Source organism: Bubalus bubalis, chromosome 1, assembly GCF_019923935.1.
Source record: "Bubalus bubalis isolate 160015118507 breed Murrah chromosome 1, NDDB_SH_1, whole genome shotgun sequence".
NCBI lineage: Eukaryota > Metazoa > Chordata > Mammalia > Artiodactyla > Bovidae > Bubalus > Bubalus bubalis.
In genome coordinates this window covers 41,104,595-41,123,100 of record NC_059157.1, presented here as the reverse complement: position 1 = coordinate 41,123,100, position 18,506 = coordinate 41,104,595, and the positions used below count along the sequence as shown (strand labels likewise).

The window sequence follows — 18,506 nt, the reverse complement described above, 5'->3', positions numbered from 1 at the left end:
CTAGTTAAAACATCTAAGTGAGTAAGAATCAAGATTCACACATATAACTTACCAATATTAATAAAGTACCTCAGAATAAAATACAATGAATCTAACTATTCTAACCTTAATATTTCTTCTGCTGATCCTGCTATAAAACTTAAAGTTTTCCTAAACTTTATAGTTATTAACATGTAAGTGTTAATCGTTCAATCATGTCCAAATTTTTGTGACTCCGTGGACTGTAGCCCACCAGGCTCCTTTATCCATTGAATTCTCCAGGCAAGAATACTGGAATGGGTAGCCATTCCCTTCTCCAGGGGAATCTTCCCAACCCAGGGACTGAACCCAGGTCTCCTGCATTGCAGGCAGATACTTTACGGTCTGAGCCACTAGGGAAGATCATTAACATATAAAATGATCATAGTATCAACTTAAAAACTTAAGGGAATAATAAGTTGTTTAAAGATAGGTTGGGCTTCCCTGGTGGCTCAGACGATAAAGAATGCCTGAAATGCAGGAGACCTGGGTTTGATCCCTGTGTCAGGAAGAGGAGAATGGAAAGGCTACCCACTCCATTATTCTTGCCTGGGAAATCCCATGGACAGAGAAGACTGGTGGCTACAGTCCATAAGGTCACAAAAGAGTTGAACACGACTTAGCAACTAAACAACATCAAAGTTGAGAAAATTAACATTTAAGACAGATTTTCTTTAGAATAGAATAGAATTATAGAAATTAAAAGAGTTACAGGGATTGGAAATATTAACCGTTTTTTTTTTTTTTTTTTTTTTTTTGCTGTTTTATAAGCAACAGAAGTTTATGTAATTATGTAACTACTTTGGAAATTGCTCTCCCAACTCCAAATAATGCCTGAACCTACAGGGTGAATAAAAATGACTTTGGATATTTTAAAATAATAGATTTGAAGATCATTTGTAGTTTTTCCCTCAGAACAGGAGTGCTTTCAGCTGGACAGTAAATTAAAAACCACATCCAACAGATGATCGATCTGGCTGCATCTGAGACCACTCCTGGGAAAGTTACCATGCAGAAGCTGGGCACTCTTCCTCACAGAAAAATATTATTATTTTTTTTTACTTTCACATGCAATAGGCTTTGTTTTCATCAAAAGAGAAAGAATTACTTTTAACACAGAGTTATATGCCTTAATATTTGAGTTAACTGGATTATCTATTTTTTGTCACAATTCTTTGGAGTTTTTATTACAATTCTCTCTGTTATTACAAAATAGCACTATTCCCTAGTAGAATCATTTATGTGGAATAAAAACTAGTAAATAACTAACAGAAGAGCATCAGACAGATTAAGAAATCTTGCATCAAATTAACAAGTACTGTCTATGTAGATACTTTGTCCAAACACACTGGCCCATGCATCCTTGACAAGAAGAAAGCAAGCTTGGCTAAGGAGTCCATAAAGGAGGTAGCTATATGCAGTAAGTCTCCGAAAGGACAACTGGAAAAGCAGATGGTAACACTGAAGATGGTACAGAAAGAAAATTATACGGTGTTTTATATCTGAAAATGCATACAGAAATGCAATTAGAATATTTTGAAATATAGTCATAATATATTTTTAACACATTGACTATCTAGTTAATACATCGATATTCATACATTCATGTTATATATGTATTAATATATTAAGAAATTGTGATGTCTTTGAAATGGATATTCCTTATCCCTTAGCCAAAATTTAAAAAAAAAAAGATGGATATATTGTACATTCATGTTATATATGTATTAATATATTAAGAAATTGTGATGTCTTTGAAATGGATATTCCTTATCCCTTAGCCAAAATTTAAAAAAAAAAAGATGGATATATTGTACAGGTACAAACTTGGTGATAAATTAAAAATATAACTTACAATCATCCCAGCAAATATTGTTCTTTCTTCATGGTGAAAAATCATATATCAAAAGAGAATGCTAATGAGCAATGGGATATATTATGATGGTGCAAACCAAAATTTTTCCAGAGCACAATTTTTTTCCATGCTTTTATCCCACCCACCTCCTATGTCCTTTGTAGTGAATATATTCTATGACAATATCAAGGTTCCTTTTGTTGTTCTCTAAATTGTACTCAGACATGTACCTTTGTGCCTTTTCTCTCAAACCCACAATTGCTTAAAAACAATGGTGTATTGTAACTGTAGTTAAATTACCTTGGCAACACTGTTTTATCCATCTTGAACAATTTGGTATCAATTAATGAAGTCAGTGATTGCTTTCAGTAAGAGGTTGTGCTTTTAGGGATTGAAAACATGGTGTACACATCCTCAATCTTTACTTTTTCTTTATAGTAACTAAGACGTTACTTTCTGATCATTAAATTCAAATTCTAACCCCAGTGAAGTTCCAGAATCTGAGTATGTCAAACCGTGCCACCTCGTCTGTAACAGGAAGAGCCGACACCTTACCTCACTTTCAGATTGCCCTGTTGGAGCTGTCCATCATACACTGACAGAATATCGAAGTCCTCTTCCAGAGCAAAGGTGTGGAAGGACAGCTGTATCCGATTGCGCTCCCCCGTGATAATGATCCAGGTGCAGTTGGCGTAGTTGGGGTAGCCATGGGGGAACCCTGGGCTCTCGATGGTGCCATTGGGACCCTGAACTAAGCCCCCGCAGTTCTGACCTGGAAAAGAACACACATCAGAAAGCATATGAGCTTGGCCTGTCTTTAAGGTATTTTTTGTAAAATTTTCCAGCCATTATGGCCTTTTTTTTTTTTTTTTTTTTTTTTGTCACGCTGTCTGGTTTGGAGGATCTCAGTTCCCCAACCAGGGATTGAACCTGGGCCATGGCAGTGAAGTCCAGAATCCTAAACACTAGACATCAGGGAACTTTCTGGCCTGTCTTTATAATGATTTATTGTGTGATTCTTCATGCACAAATGCTGAGTGATAAATTGCAGCAATATTCTCTAGTGTTAAAAATAGAGAATGCATGTGTGCTCAGTCATGCCCCAACTCTTTGCAACCCCATGGACTGTAACCCACCAGGCTCGTCTATCCATGGAAATTTCCCAGACAAGAATACTAGAGTGGGATAACAACAGAGAATAAGATGGCAGAGGATTAGGTGGTCATGGAGTACCTCTATCTCTATGGATACATCCAGAATACACCTTTAGACACAGAAGTGCAGGCAGAACACCAGCTGAGAGTGGACAGGAGTATCTGACCAGTGGAAAAGAATATATAGAACCATGCAAAACTTGGAAGGATGAAGAAACTAGGGGGGAAAAACAGGAGTGTTACTAGGACTGGACCTGCTCTCCGCAGGTGGGGGAACTGGAGCAGGGGTCCCATCCCCACGTGGGGGCAATTGTCTGAGTCAGAGGGGAAACATTTAAGGCTGAGAGTGAAACAGCTGATCTGTGGCAGCCTAAATGGAATGAAAATCAGACAGTCCTTGCCTCAGCCATAAATACCCCAGACAGGGAGGAGGGTCGCCTGGAAGGCACAGCGACTGGGAATTGGATTTTAGGGATTGTGGAGCAATCCCAGGGTGAGGGCTGGTGTTGACTGTGGAGGGATGGATCAAGGGGATGTGAGGGAGGAGACTGTGGTGAAAAATGCCTGTGGAGGAAAGCCAGGCAGCATGGCAGCAAGGCGATACTGCTGAGTCATGCGTAGGGGGTGGAGCCATCACCATAGCCTCCCTCTCCCCACATGCCAGCACTGGCAGTTGAACAATAGAGAGGCCGGCCTGTCAAATGCCTGATGTATTTAACTACAAAGTAGGACGCCATCCAGGGTGCCTCATTATGTGCCTGACACACCAATCTTCAGAGTAGGACCCTAGCCAGTGGGACTCCCTCTATGTGCCTGACAAGCAGAGCAACGGAGAAAAACCCCAGGCAAGGGAGCCCTCTAAATGCCTGAATGGGCGGGGCAATGGAAAAGACTGGACAAACAGGCTTTCTGATCTCCAGCTACAAGAGGCTCGAAAAAAAGACTCTGAGCGGGCCATAACTCCTGCAGCAGAGGCAGTCCATGTCTCTGCACACTTGGTGCCATCAGGGTCCCTGCAAACCAAGCAGCTGTGACACCTTCACGCTCAACTCTCACTGGGCCAGAGCAGCCACAGGCAAAAAAAAAAAATGTCTTCCATCTATGCGCACAGGGTCGCTTCAGTAGTGTTCAATTTTTTGCAATCTGTAGACTGTGGCTGGCCAGGCTTCTCTGTCAGGGAGGGGAGTTCTCCAGGCAAGAACACTGGAGCGTATTGGCCAATACTGGTTGTTGTACCCTTCTAGAGCACTACATTTCCTGCTGCCCTAGCCACCAACTCCCTTGAGTACCTGGTGCTGCCAGAACTCCTGCAACCCAAGCAGCTGCACCACCTCCACACCTGGCCCTGACAGGGGCAAACCCAAGTCCTCCAGGGCAGCCCCAGGAGCAAACCCCAGTGGATGCCCCACATGCAGAAGTGGAAATAAAACCACAATTTAAACCCAGGGGCCGTGTGGCTAAGGAAGAAGACCCAAAACCTTCCCACCAGCTGTACAAGTTGTAGATTAAATCCACACGATCAACTAGGCAGACTGTGTCTATGGAATATGCATATAGGGCCATTGAGAGCTCCCACAAAACAAGATGCACCAGTTCTGATAGCTGTGGACATTGGAGGCAAGAACACACAGTAGGACCAGATTAGAATCTGAGCTGCCCCCAGGGCAGATCCACAGATCAGCACAGTGCTGGAGGTAAGGTGGACTGTGACTCCCAGGGAGGGAAAGGACTCTGACAGCAGTGAATCAAGAAAAACATTTATTATTCTAATGTTTTAACTTGTTCTGTAGAATCTTTTGGACTTTTTCTTTTTTTCCTTTTTTCCCTGCTCTGTGGTAGTTGGTGATTTTATTGGCACTATGAAATCTAATTAAGCTTTTGAACTTCTTTTGTTTTCTTCTTTTCTTTTCACAGTCACATTTTTTATTGCTGTTATAAACCTCTGCTTCTTTGTTGGCTTCTTGCAGTTCTGGGGAGGTTCTCTCTCTCTCTCTCTCTCTCTCTCTCTCTCTCTCTCTTCATTTTAAAAAAGCTTTTAAACCTATTATTATTTTTCTACATTTATTCCTTAGTTTGCTTTTCCCCTTGCAGTTAATCTTTAATGTATATAAATCTTCATCTACCTCTATTTAACTTTGCATATCTATTCTTTCTTTCTTTTCTTTCTCTCCTTTACTCTCAACATATTTGTTAGTTTTATTTTCATTGCTTTATTCCCCAATTAGCATCTTGCTTTAGTTTTGTTTTCCAGTCTGTTCTTTAGTTAGTTTTGTTCTGGTAGGTATAATTTTTGATTTCCTTTGTTCACCAGGTCAATCTATTGTACTTTATTTTTGTTTGACTGCTTTGAATTTGCTCAAGGGTGTATATGTATATGTGTACATGCCATTATTTTAATTATTATTTGCCTGTTATGTAACTGCCATTTGTCTGGGGTTCATCTTTGGTTTCTCATTTTTGGATATTTGTTTTAATCTCACTTAATACCATAACAAACCACTTGTGGAATCTTTGTTCCTCGCCAGAGATCAAGCCCTGAACCTTTGGAGTGGGAGCACGGACTCCAAGACCCTAGGCTACCAGAGAATAACCCTAGGGAGTATCAAATAGTGAGAACTCACACAAAGGAAACCACTTGAATACAAGACCCCGCATCCCCAACCACCAGTAGCACCCTCTGCAGATTGCCTCATCTAAACAACAAACCAAACAAAAATACAAACCCAGTCATCAGCAGACAGGATTACCACCTCACTCAGCCTTGACTATCAGAGGAAAAATAAACACACAAACAAAAACTCAGCACAAATCTCACCCTATAGAAAGCTTACACAAACCACAAGGCCAATCTTAAGAGGGCAGAAACCAAAAGGAAGAATGAATTCAACCTTGAAGCCTGGGAAAAGGAGACCTCAAACGCAATAAGGTAAAAAACAATAATGAAAAGGCAGAAAAATACTGCACATATGAAGGAACAAACTAGAAACACAGAAGTCCAAACAAATGAAGAGGAAATAGACAAACTACCTAAAAAGAATTCAGAATACTTACAATAAAGATGATAAAAATCATTGAAAACAAAATGGAGAAAATGCAAGACTCAACAAAGGCCTAGAAGAATTAAAGAATAAACATACAGAGACAAACAACACAATTACTGAAATTAAAAATACTCTAGAAGTAATCAATAGCAGAATATCTGAAGCAGAAGAACAAATGAGTGAGCTGGAATATAAAATGGTGGAAATAACTTCTAAAGAGCAGGAGAAAATAAAAAGAATGAAAAGAACTGAGGATAGTCTCAGAGCCCTCTGGGACAATATCAAACTCACAAACATTTGAATTATAGAGGTTCCAGAAGAAGAGAAAAAGAAAGTGTGTGAGAAATTTTGGAAGAGATTGCAGTTGAAAATTTCCCCTTCCTGGAAAAGGCAATAGTCAATCAAGTCCAAGAGGCACAAAGAGTCCCATACAGGATAAACCCAAGGAGAAAAATATTAAGATACATGTTAATCAAACTAACAAAGACTGAACACAAAGCAATATTAAAATCAGCAATGGAGAAGCAAAAAGTAACATACAAGGAAAACCCCGTACGCTTAACAGCTGATCTTTCAGTAGAAACTCTGCAGGCCAGAAGGGAATGCCAGAATATATTTAAATTACTAAAAGGGAAAAATCTACAACCAAGATCACAGTGCCCAGCAAGGATCTCATTCAAAATTGATGGAGAAATAAAAAGTTTTTCAGAAAAGCAAAAGTTAAGAGGATTCAATACCACCAAACCAGCTTTACAACAAATTTTAAAGGGACTCATATAGTCAAGAAATACAAGAGAAGAAAAAAGATCTAGACCTAAACAACCCCAAACACTTAAGAAAATGGCAATATATATATCACTATATAAATATATATATATCACTATATAAATATAGTGATATATTTATATCACTTTAAATGTAAATGGATTAAATGCTCCAACCAAAAGACACATACTGGCTGAATGGATACAAAAACAAGGCCCATATATATGCTGTCTACAAGAAACCCACTTTGGACCTAAAGGCACGTTTAGACTGAAAATGACAGGATGGCAAAACATATTCCAAGCAAACGGGAAGCAAAAAAAATCTACAGTAGCAATCCTCATATCAGACAAAATAGACCTTAAAATAAAGAAGATTACAAGAGATAAGGAAGGATACTACATAATGATCAAGGGATTGATCCAAGAGGAAGACAAAACAATTGTAAATATCTCTGTACCCAACATAGGAGCACCTCAATACATAAGACAAACACTAAGAGACATAAAAGAAGAAATTGCCACTAACACAATGATAATAGATTTTAAAAACCAACTGGCACCAATGGACAGATCATCAAAACAGAAAATTAATAAGGCAATACAACTTCTAAATAATACATTAGATGAGATGGATCTCATTGATATCTTCAGGACATTCCATCCAAATGCAGAAGAACACACCTTTTTCTCAAGTGCACATGGAACATTCTCCAGGATAGACCACGTCTTGGGTCAAAAATCAAACCTCAGTAAATTTAAGAAAGTTGAAATTGTATCAAACATCTTCTCTGACCACAACACTATGAGACTAGGTATCAATTACAAGGAAAAAACAAAAACAAAACTATAAGCAGCACAAACACATGGAGATTAAAAACACATTTCTAAATAGGCAACAAGTTATTGAAGAAATCAAAAGGGAAATCAAAAAAATCTAGAAACAAATGACATTGAAAACAGGACAAGTCAAAAACTATGGGGTGCAGCAAAAGCGGTTCTAAGAGGGAAGTTTATAGCAATACAACCCTACCTCAAGAAACAAGACAAAACAATAATAGACAACCTAACTTTACACCTAAAACAACTGGAAAACAAGGGGGGGAAATGGCAGAAGGAAAGAAATCGTAAAGATGTGAGCAAAAAAAAAAAAAAAAAAAGGAAGAAGAAACAATGGTAAAGATTAATAAAACTAAAATCTGCTTCTCTGAGAAGATAAACAAAATTGACAAATCCTTAGCCAGACTCATGCAGAAAAAGAGAGAAGATTCAAATCAACAAAATTAGAAATGAAAAAGGAGAGGTTACACAGACAATGCATAATTACAGAGGATTATAAGAAACTATCGTGAACAACTACATGGCAATAAAATGGATAACCTGGAAGAAATGGGCAGATTCTTAGAAAAGTTCAATCTACCAAGACTGAACCAGGAAGAAATAGAAATTAAGTACAACTCAGTTACAAGCACTGAAATTGAAGCTGTGATTAAAAAAAAAAAAAAAAAAATCTCCCAATAAACAAAGCCTACGACCAGATGGCTTCACAGGAGAATTCTATCAAACATTTAGAGAAGAGATAATGCCTATCCTTCTGAAACTCTTTCAAAAAATTTCAGATGAAGGAACACTTCCAAACTCATTCTATGAGCACACCATCACCCTGATACCAAAACAAGACAAAGACAACACAAAAAGTGAAAACCACAGGCCAATATCACTGAAGAACATAGTTGCAAAAATCCTCAAAAAATTTTAGCAAACAGAATTCAGCATCACAATAAAAAGCTCATACACCATGATCAAGTTGGGTTTATTCCAGGGATGCAAGGATTCTTCAATATAATCAAGTCAAACAATATGATACACAATATTATCAAATTGAAAGATTAAAATCATATGATAATCTCAATAGATGCAGAAAAAGCCTTTATCAAAATCCAGAACCCATTTATGATTAAAACTCTTCAAAAAATGGACATAGAAGGAACCTACCTCAACATACTAAAGGTCATATATGATAAGCCTACAGTAAATATTACTCTCAATGGTGAAAAGCTGAAAGCATTACCCGTAAGATCAGGAACAAGACAAGAGTGTCCACTTTCACCACTATTATTCAACATGGTTCTGGAAGTCCTAGCTATAGCAATCAGAGAAGAAAAAGAAATAAAAGGAATCCAGATCGGAGAAGAAGTAAAGCATTCATTGTTTGCAGATGACATGATACTGTACATAGAAAACCCTAAAGACAGTATCAGAAAATTACTAGAGCTAGTCAGTGAATTTAGATAATTTGTATGATACAAAATCAATACACATAAATCACTTGCTTTTCTATATACTAACAATGAAAAATGAGAAATAAAAATTAAGAAATCAATCCCATTCACCATTGCAACAATAAGAACTGAATATCTAGGAATAAAATTTACTAACGAGACAAAATAACTGTACACAAAAAATTACAAGACACAAATGAAAAAGAAATGTAAAAAAGCAAAATGGTTGTCTGAGGAGGCCTTACAAATAGCTGTGAAAAGAAGAAAAGTGAAAAGCAAAAGAGAAAAGGAAAGATATACCCATTTGAATGCAGAGTTCTAAAGAATAGCAAGGAAAGATAAGAAAGCCTTCCTCAGCAATCAATGCAAAGAAATAGAGGAAAACAATAGAAAAGGAAAGACTAGCGATCTCTTCAAGAAAATTAGAGATACTAAGGGAATATTTCATGCAAAGATGGGCTCAATAAAGGACAGAAATGGTATGGACCTAACAGAAGCAGAAAGTATTAAGAAGAAGTGGCAAGAATACACAGAATAACTATACAAAAAAGATCTTCATGACCCAGATAATCAAGATGGCATGATCACTCACCTAGAGCCAGACATCCTGGAATGTGAAGTCAAGTGGTCCTTAGGAAGTATCATGATGAACAAAGCTAGTGGAGGTGATGGTATTCCAGTTTAGATATTTCAAATTCTAAAAGATGATGCTGTGAAACTGCTGCACTCAATATGCCAGCAAATTTGCAAAACTCAGCAGTGGCCACAGGACTGGAAAAGGTCAGTTTTCATTCCAATCCCAAAGAAAGGCAATGCCAAAGAATGCTCGAACTACCACACAATTGCACTCATCTCACATGCTAGTATAGTAATGCACAAAGTTCTCCAAGCCAGGCTTCAGCAATACGTGAACCATGAACTTCCAGATGTTCAAGCTGGTTTTAGAAAAGGCAGAGGAACCAGAGACCAAATTGCCAACATTCACTGGATCATCAAAAGAGCAAGATAGTTACAGAAAAACATCTATTTCTGCTTTATTGACTATGCCAAATCCTTTGACTGTGTGGATCACAATAAACTGTGGAAAATTCTGAAAGAGACAGGAATACCAGACCACCTGACCTGCCTCTTGATCTGTATGCAGGTCAAAAAACAACAGTTAGAACTGGACATGGAACAACAGACTGGTTCCAAATAGGAAAAGGAGTACATCAAGGCTGTATACTGTCACTCTGCTTGTTTAACTTATATACAGAGTACATCATGAGAAACTCTGGGCTAGAGGAAGCACAAGCTGGAATCAGGATTTACAGGAGAAATATCAATAACCTCAGATATGCAGATGACAACAGCCTTATGGCAAAAAGTGAAGAAGAACTAAAGAGCCTCTTGATGAAAGTGAAAAAAAGAGAGTGGGAAAAGTTGGCTTAAAGCTCAACATTCAGAAAACGAAGATCATAGCATCCGGTCCCATTACTTCATGGCAAATAGATGGGGAAACAGTGTCAGACTTTATTTTTTTGGGCTCCAAAATCACTGCAGATGGTGACTGCAGCCATGAAATTAAAAGACGCTTACTTCTTGGAAAGAAAGTTATGACCAACCTAGACAGCATATTAAAAAACAGAGACATTACTTTGTCAACAAAGGTTCATCCAGTCAAGGCTATAGTTTTTCCAGTGGTCACGTATGGATGTGAGAGTTGGACTATAAAGAAAGCTGAGCGCTGAAGAATTGATGCTTTTGAACTGTGGTGTTGGAAAAGACTCTTGAGAGTCCCTTGGACTGCAAGGAGAGCCAACCAGTCCATCCTAAGGAAATCACTCCTGAGTGTTCATTGGAAGGACTGATGTTGAAGCTGACATTCCAATATTTTGGTCACCTTATGTGAAGAGTTACTCATTTGAAAAGGCCCTGATGTTGGGAAAGATTGAGGGCAGGAGGAGAAGGGGATGACAGAGGATGAGATGGTTAGATGGCATCACTGACCAATGGACATGAGTTTGGGTAAACTCTGAGTGTTGGTGATGGACAGGAAGGCTTGCCATACTGTGGTTCATGGGGTCGCCAAGAGTCAGACATGACTGAGTGACTGAACTGTACTGAACTGAATGAAAGAAATCAAAGATGATACAAACAGATGGAGAGATATTCCATGTTCCTGGGTAGGAACAAACAATGTTGTGAAAATGACTATACTACCAAATGCAGTTGACAGATTCAAAGTGATCCATATCAAATTACAAATCTGATTTTTCTCATAACTAGAACAAAAAAATTTCACAATTCATATTGAAACATAAAAGACCCCAAAGAGTGAAAGCAGTCTTGAGAAAGAAAATGGAGCTGGAGAAATCAACCTTCCTGTCTTCAGATTATACTACAAAGCTATAGTCATCAAACCAGTATGGTTCTGGCACAAAAACAGAAATATAGACCAATGGAACAAGACAGAAAGCCCAGAAATAAACCCATGCACATATGGGTACCTTATTTTTGACAAAGGATGCAAGAACATACAATGGGGCAAAGATGGCCTCTTCAATAAATAGTGCTGGGAAAACTGGAGGCTATGTAAAAGAACAAAATTAGAGCACTTCCTTACACCATACATATAGATAAGCTCAAAATGGATTAAAGACCTACATGTAAGGCCAGAAAAAATAAAACTAATAGAGGAAAACATAGGTAGAACACTCGATGACATAAACCAAAGCAAAATCCTCTATGACCCACCTCCTATAGTAATGGAAATAAAAACAAATGTAAACAAGTGGGACCTGATTAAACTTAAACGTTTTCGCACAGCAAACAAAACTATAAGCAAGGTAAAAATACAGCCCTCAGAATGGGAGAAAACAATAGCAAATGAAACCACTGCCAAAGGATTAATTTCCAAAATATACAAGCAGCTCATACAACTCAATGCCAGGAAAACAAACAACCCAACCAAAAAGTGGGACAAAGACCTGAACAGACACTTCTCCAAAGAAGACATAAAGATGGCTAACAAACACATGATAAGATGTTCAGCATCGCTCATTATTCAGTTCAGTTCAGTTCAGTCGCTCAGTTGTGTCCGACTCTTTGTGACCCCATGAATCTCAGTACTCCAGGCCTACCTGTCCATCACCAACTCCCGGAGTTTACTCAAACTCATGTGCATTGAATCATGATGCCATCCAACCATCTCATCCTCTGTCATCCCCTTCTCCTCCTGCCCGCAATCCCTCCCAGCATTAGGGTCTTTTCCAATGAGTCAACTCTTCGCATGAGGTGGCCAAAGTATTGGATTTTCAGCTTTAGCATCCATTCTTCCAATGAACACCTAGGACTGATCTCTTTTAGGATGGACTGGTTGGACCTCCTTGCAGTCCAGGGGACTCTCATTATAACAAAAATTCAAATTAAAAGCACAATGAGATATCACCCCACACTGGTCAGAATTGCCATCATCAAAAAGTCTGCAAACAATAAATGCCGGAGAGGGTGTGGATAAAAGGGAACGCTCTTGCACTGTTGGTGGGAATATAAATTGATACAGCCACCATGGAAGATTGTATGCAAGTTCCTTAAAAAACTAGGAATAAAACCACCATATGACCCAGCAATTCTCCTCCTAGGCATATGCACTGAGGAAACCAAAACTGAAAAAGACACATGTATCCCATTATTCACTGAAGCACTATTTACTGTAGCTGGAACATGGAAGCAATGTAGATGTCCATCAACAGATAAATGGATAAAGAAATTGTTATACATATACACAATAGAATACTACTATCACAAAAAAAAGAATGCATTCAAGCCAGTTCTGATGAGGTGAATGAACCTAGAATCTATGATAGAGTAAAGTGAGTCAGAAAAAGAAAGGTAAATATCGTATTCTAACACATATATAGGGAATCTTGAAAAATGGTACTGAAGAATTTATTTACAGGGCAGCAATGGAGATGATGACTTCGGCCATGAAATTAAAAGACGCTTACTCCTTGGAAGGAAAATTATGACCAACCTAGATAGCATATTAAAAAGCAGAGACATTACTTTGCCAACAAAGGTCCGCCTAGTCAAGGCTATGGTTTTTCCAGTGGTCATGTATGGATGTGAGAGTTGGAATGTGAAGAAAGCTGAGCGCCGAAAAATTGATGCTTTTGAACTGTGGTGCTGGAGAAGACTCTTGAGAGTCCCTTGGACTGCAAGGAGATCCAACCAGTCCATTCTGAAGGAGATCAGTCCTCGGTGTTCTTTGGAAGGAATGATGCTAAAGCTGAAACTGCAGTACTTTGGCCACCTCATGCGAATAGTTGACTCATTGGAAAAGACTCTGATGCTGGGAGGGATTGGGGGCAGGAGAAGGGGACATAGGATGAGATGGCTGGATGGCATCACCGACTCAATGGATGTGAGTTTGAGTGAACTCCAGGAGTTGGTGATGGACAGGGAGGCCTGGCATGCTGCAGTTCATGGGGTTGCAAAGAGTTGGACACAACTGAGCGACTGAACTGAACTGAACTGAATGGAGAAACAGACATAGATTTATAGACTTATATAGACTTATATACATTTGGAGAGGGGAGGAGAGGGTGAGATGTATGGAAAGAGTAATGTGGAAACTTACATCGCCATATGTGAAATAGATAGCCAACAGGAATTTGCTGTATGGCTCAGGAAACTCAAACAGGGGCTATGTATCAACGTAGAGGGGTGAGATGGGGAGGGAGATGGGAGGCAGGTTCAAAAGGGAAGAGGTACGTGTATATCTATGGCTGATTCATGTTGAGGTTTGACACAAAACAAAATTCTCTAAAGCAATTATCTTTCAAAAATCAATTGAAAAGAAAAAAGATAAATAACAAAAGAATAATAAAGATTTTTTTTCAACTCCCTAAAAAAAAAAAAAATACTGCTGTGGGTTGCTATTTCCTTGTTCACGAGCTCTTCCTGACCCAATGAGCAAACCCTTGTGTCTCTTGTGTCTCCTGCATTGGCAAGCGGATTCTTTAGCACTGGGCTACCTGGCAAGGCCCAAAAGATAGAGCATAGCCCCTCCCTAAAAAAAAAAAAAAAGGAAAAAGATAGGAAAATATGCAACTTTGGGAAATTCATATTACAAGTTCTGGAATTTTTTTTTAAGCTTCTTCCATATCAGACCACTGTATTTGTGAAACAAAGTTAGTACCAGTTATCTGCATGATGAAACACTGCCTATGAGATCCTTGCTGGGGAAATTGACAGATAATATAACCATTATATCACTCTCTAAATGTATACACATATTAACATACTCAAATTAGTGTGATCTGACAAGATAATCATGTTCAAAAATCAAATGATCTGCACCCATGCTGGTCCAAGTCCCACAATAACAAAGAATAAAATGAGGCTACAGGAATCTCATCCAGTTAAAAATACAGCTGTGAAGAGCAATTAAATTTTGAAGAAATTCAGGAGCAGCCCCAGCAAAAGAAGGGGCCTCCCCTCTATGGGTGTCTTCCTGTTTATTTGGTGGGATTTACTAATGACACAGAAGGAAGATGCTTGTAGAAATAATGGGCTCCACTAAGGAACGATGATGTCCATGTGTAGAATCTTATCTTGTGTTATTGGAAGTGGATATTTGCTATGATCAGTGTGTTCTCTTTTCAAAACTGTTAGCCTTTGCCTGTTTCATTTTTCACTCCAAGGCCAAGCTGGAATCAAGATTGCTGGGATAAATATCAATAACCTCAGATGAGCAGATGACACTACCCTTATGGCAGAATGCAAAGAAGAAATAAAGAGCTCCTCGATGAAAGTGAAAGAGGAGAGTGAAAAAGTTGGCTTAAAAATCAACATTTGTTTTAATTGGAAAAACAAAAAAACAAAAAACAAACAAACAAACAAACAAAAAAAACCCTCAACTTTCAGAAAACTAAGATCATGGCATCTGGTCCCATCACTTTATGGGAAATAGATGGGGAAACAGTGGACACAGTGTCTGAAGCAAAAGCTGAGAGAATTCAGCACCACCGAACCAGCTCTTCAACAAATGCTAAAGGATCTTCTCTATACAGGAAACACAGAAAATGTGTATAAACTCAAACCCAAAACAATAAAGTAAATGGCAATGGGATCATATTTATCAATAATTACCTTAAATGTAAATGATTGAATGCCCCAACCAAATGACAAAGACTGGCTGAATGGATACAAAAACAATACCCCTATATATGCTGTCTACAAGAGACCCACCTCAAACCAAGGGATATATACAGACTGAAAGTAAAGGGCTGGAAAAAGATATTTCATGCAAATGGAGACCAAAAGAAACCAGGATAAAATAGACTTTGAAATAAAGGCCATAAAAAGAGACAAAGAAGTGCACTACATAATGATGAAAGGATCAGTCTAAGAAGAAGATATAACAATTATAAGTATATGTGCACCCAACATATGAGCATTATAATATGTAAAGTAAATGCTAGCAAGTTTGAAAGGGGAAATTAACAGTAACACAATAATAGTGAGATACTTTAATACCCCACTCACACCTATGTATAGATCAAGCAAACAGAAAATTAGCAAGGAAACAAAAACTTTAAAAGATATGATGGGCCAGTTAGACCTAATTGACATCTATAGGACATTTCACCCCAAAACAATGAATTTCACTTTTTTCTCAAGTGCACATGGAATATTCACAAGGATAGATCATATCCTGGGCCATAAATCTAGCCTTGGAAAATTTAAAAAAAAAAAAAAAAAAAACAACTTGAAATAATTTCAAGAATCTTTTCTGATGACAATGTGTTAAGATTAGATGTCAACTACAAGAGAAAAAAAAATATCAAAAATACAAACATATGGGGCTAATACAACACACTTCTAAATAACCAACAAATCACAGAAGAAATAAAAATACGCACAGAAACAAATGAAAATTAAAACACAACAATCCAAAACCTATGGGATTCAGTAAAAGCAGCAAAAATCAGCAAAATTAGAAATGAAAATGGAGAGATCACAACAGACAACACAGAAATACAAAGGCTCATAAAAGATTACTAACAGCAACTATATGCCAATAAAATGGACAACTTGGAAGAAATGGACGAATTTTTAGAAAAATATAAGCTTCCAAAATTGAACCAGGAAGAAACAGAAAATCTTAACAGACTCAATCCAAGCACAGAAATCAGAACTGTAATTAAAAATCTCCCAACAAACAAAAGCCCAGGACCAGATTAATTCACAGGTAAATTCTACCAAAAATTTAGAGAAAGGCTAACACCTATCCTACTCAAACTCTTCCAGAAAAGTACAGAGGAAGGTAAACTCCCAAACTCATTCTATGAGGCCACCATCACCCTAATACCAAAACCTGACAAAGATGCCACAAAAAAAAGAAAACTACAGGCCAATATCACTGATGAACATAGATGCAAAAATCCTCAACAAAATTCTAGTATACAGAATCCAACAACATATTAAAAAGATCATATATCATGATCAAGTGGGCTTTATCTCAGGGATGCAAGGACTCTTCAATATTCACAAATCAAAATCAATGTGATACACCACATTAACAAATTGAAAGATAAAATCCATATGATTTTCTCAATAGATGCAGAGAAAGCATTTGACAAAATTCAACATCCATTTATGATTAAAAACCCTCCAGAAAGCAGGCATAGAAGAAACATACCTCAACATTAAAAAAAAAAAAGCCATATATCATAAAACCACAGCAAACATTATCCTCAATGGTGAAAAACTGAAAGCATTTCCCCTAAATTCAGGAACAAGACAAGGGTGCCCACTCTCACCACTACTATTCAACATAGTTTTGTAAGTCTTAAGCACATCAATCAGAGAAGAAAAAGAAATAAAAGGAATCCAAATTGGAAAAGAAGTAAAACTCTTACTGTTTGCAGATGACATGATCCTCTACATAGAAAACCCTGAAGTCTTCACCAGAAAATTACTAGAACTAACCAATGAATATAGTAAAGTTGCAAGATATAAAATTAATACACAGAAATCCCTTGCATTCCTATACATTAACAATAAGAAAACAGAAAAATTAAGGAAAGAATTCCATTCACCATTGCAACAAAAAGAATAAAATACTTAGGAATAAATCTACCCAAAGAAACAAAAGACCTATATATAGAAAACTATAAAACACTGATGAAAGAAATCAAAGAGGGCACAAAAGGATGGAGAAATATACCGTGTCCATGGATCTGAAGAATCAATATAGTGAAAATGAGTTTACTACCCAAAGGAATTTATAGATTCAATGCAATCCCTATCAAGCTACCAATGGTATTTTTCACAGAACTAGAAGAAATAATTTCACAATTTGTATGGAAATACAAAAAAAAAAAACTCAAACAGCCAAAGGAATCTTTAGAAATAAGAATGGAACTGGAGAAATCAGCCTTCCTGACTTCAGAGTATACTACAAAGCTACAGTCATCAAGACAGTATGGTCCTGGCACAAAGACAGAAATATAGATCAATGGAACAAAATAGAAAGCCCAGAAATAAATCCACACACCTATGGACACCTTATCTTTGACAAGGGAGACAAGATTATACAATGGAGAAAAAACTATCTCTTTAACAAGTGGTGCTGGGAAAACTGGTCAACAACCTGTAAAAGAATGAAACTAGAACACTTTCTAATGCCATACACAAAAATAAACTCAAAATGGATTATATATCTAAATGTAAGGCCAGAAACTATAAAATTCCTAGAGGAAAACATAGGCAAAACACTTTCTGCCATAAATCATAGCAAGATCCTCTATAAACCACCTTCTAGCATAATGGAAATAAAAGCAAAAATAAACAGAAGGGACCTAATTAAGCTTAAAATTTTTTGCATAATGAAGGAAACTATAAGCAAGGTGAAAAGACAGTCTTCAGAGTGGGGGAAAATAACAGCAAACGAAGCAATTGTCAAAGAATTAATCTCAAAAATATACAAGCAGCTAATGCAGCTCAATATCAGAAAAATAAATGACCCAATCAAAAAATGGGCCAAAGAAGTAAACAGAAATGTTTCCAAAGAAGACATACAGATGGCTAGCAAACACATGAAAAGATCCTCAATATCACTCATTATCAGAGAAATGCAAATCAAAACCACAATGAGGTACCATGTCACACCAGTCAGAATGGCAGCTATCAAAAAGTCTACAAGCAATAAACGCTGGAGAGGGTGTGGAGAAAAGGGAACCCTCTTGCACTGTTGGTGGGAATGCAAACTAGTAGAGCCACTATGGAGAACAGTGTGGAGATTCCTTAAAAAACGGGAAAAAGAACTGCCATCTGACCCAGCAATCCCACTGCAGGGCATACACACCGAGTTAATTAGAATTGAAAGAGACACATGTACCCCA

At 37.6% G+C, this 18,506-nt stretch overlaps 1 protein-coding gene across 2 annotated transcripts in view; it reads right to left on the bottom strand.

Moving 5' to 3' along the window:
* The window catches only part of CSMD1 (CUB and Sushi multiple domains 1), a 2,066,326-nt gene that overhangs the window by 1,670,377 nt on the left and 377,443 nt on the right, over positions 1-18,506 (bottom strand). For both annotated transcript variants that reach the window (XM_025272930.3, XM_044938991.2), the window contains exon 2: positions 2,429-2,645. In XM_025272930.3, the coding sequence (XP_025128715.3) occupies positions 2,429-2,645 (217 nt within the window). The remainder of the gene's footprint in view (positions 1-2,428; positions 2,646-18,506) is intronic.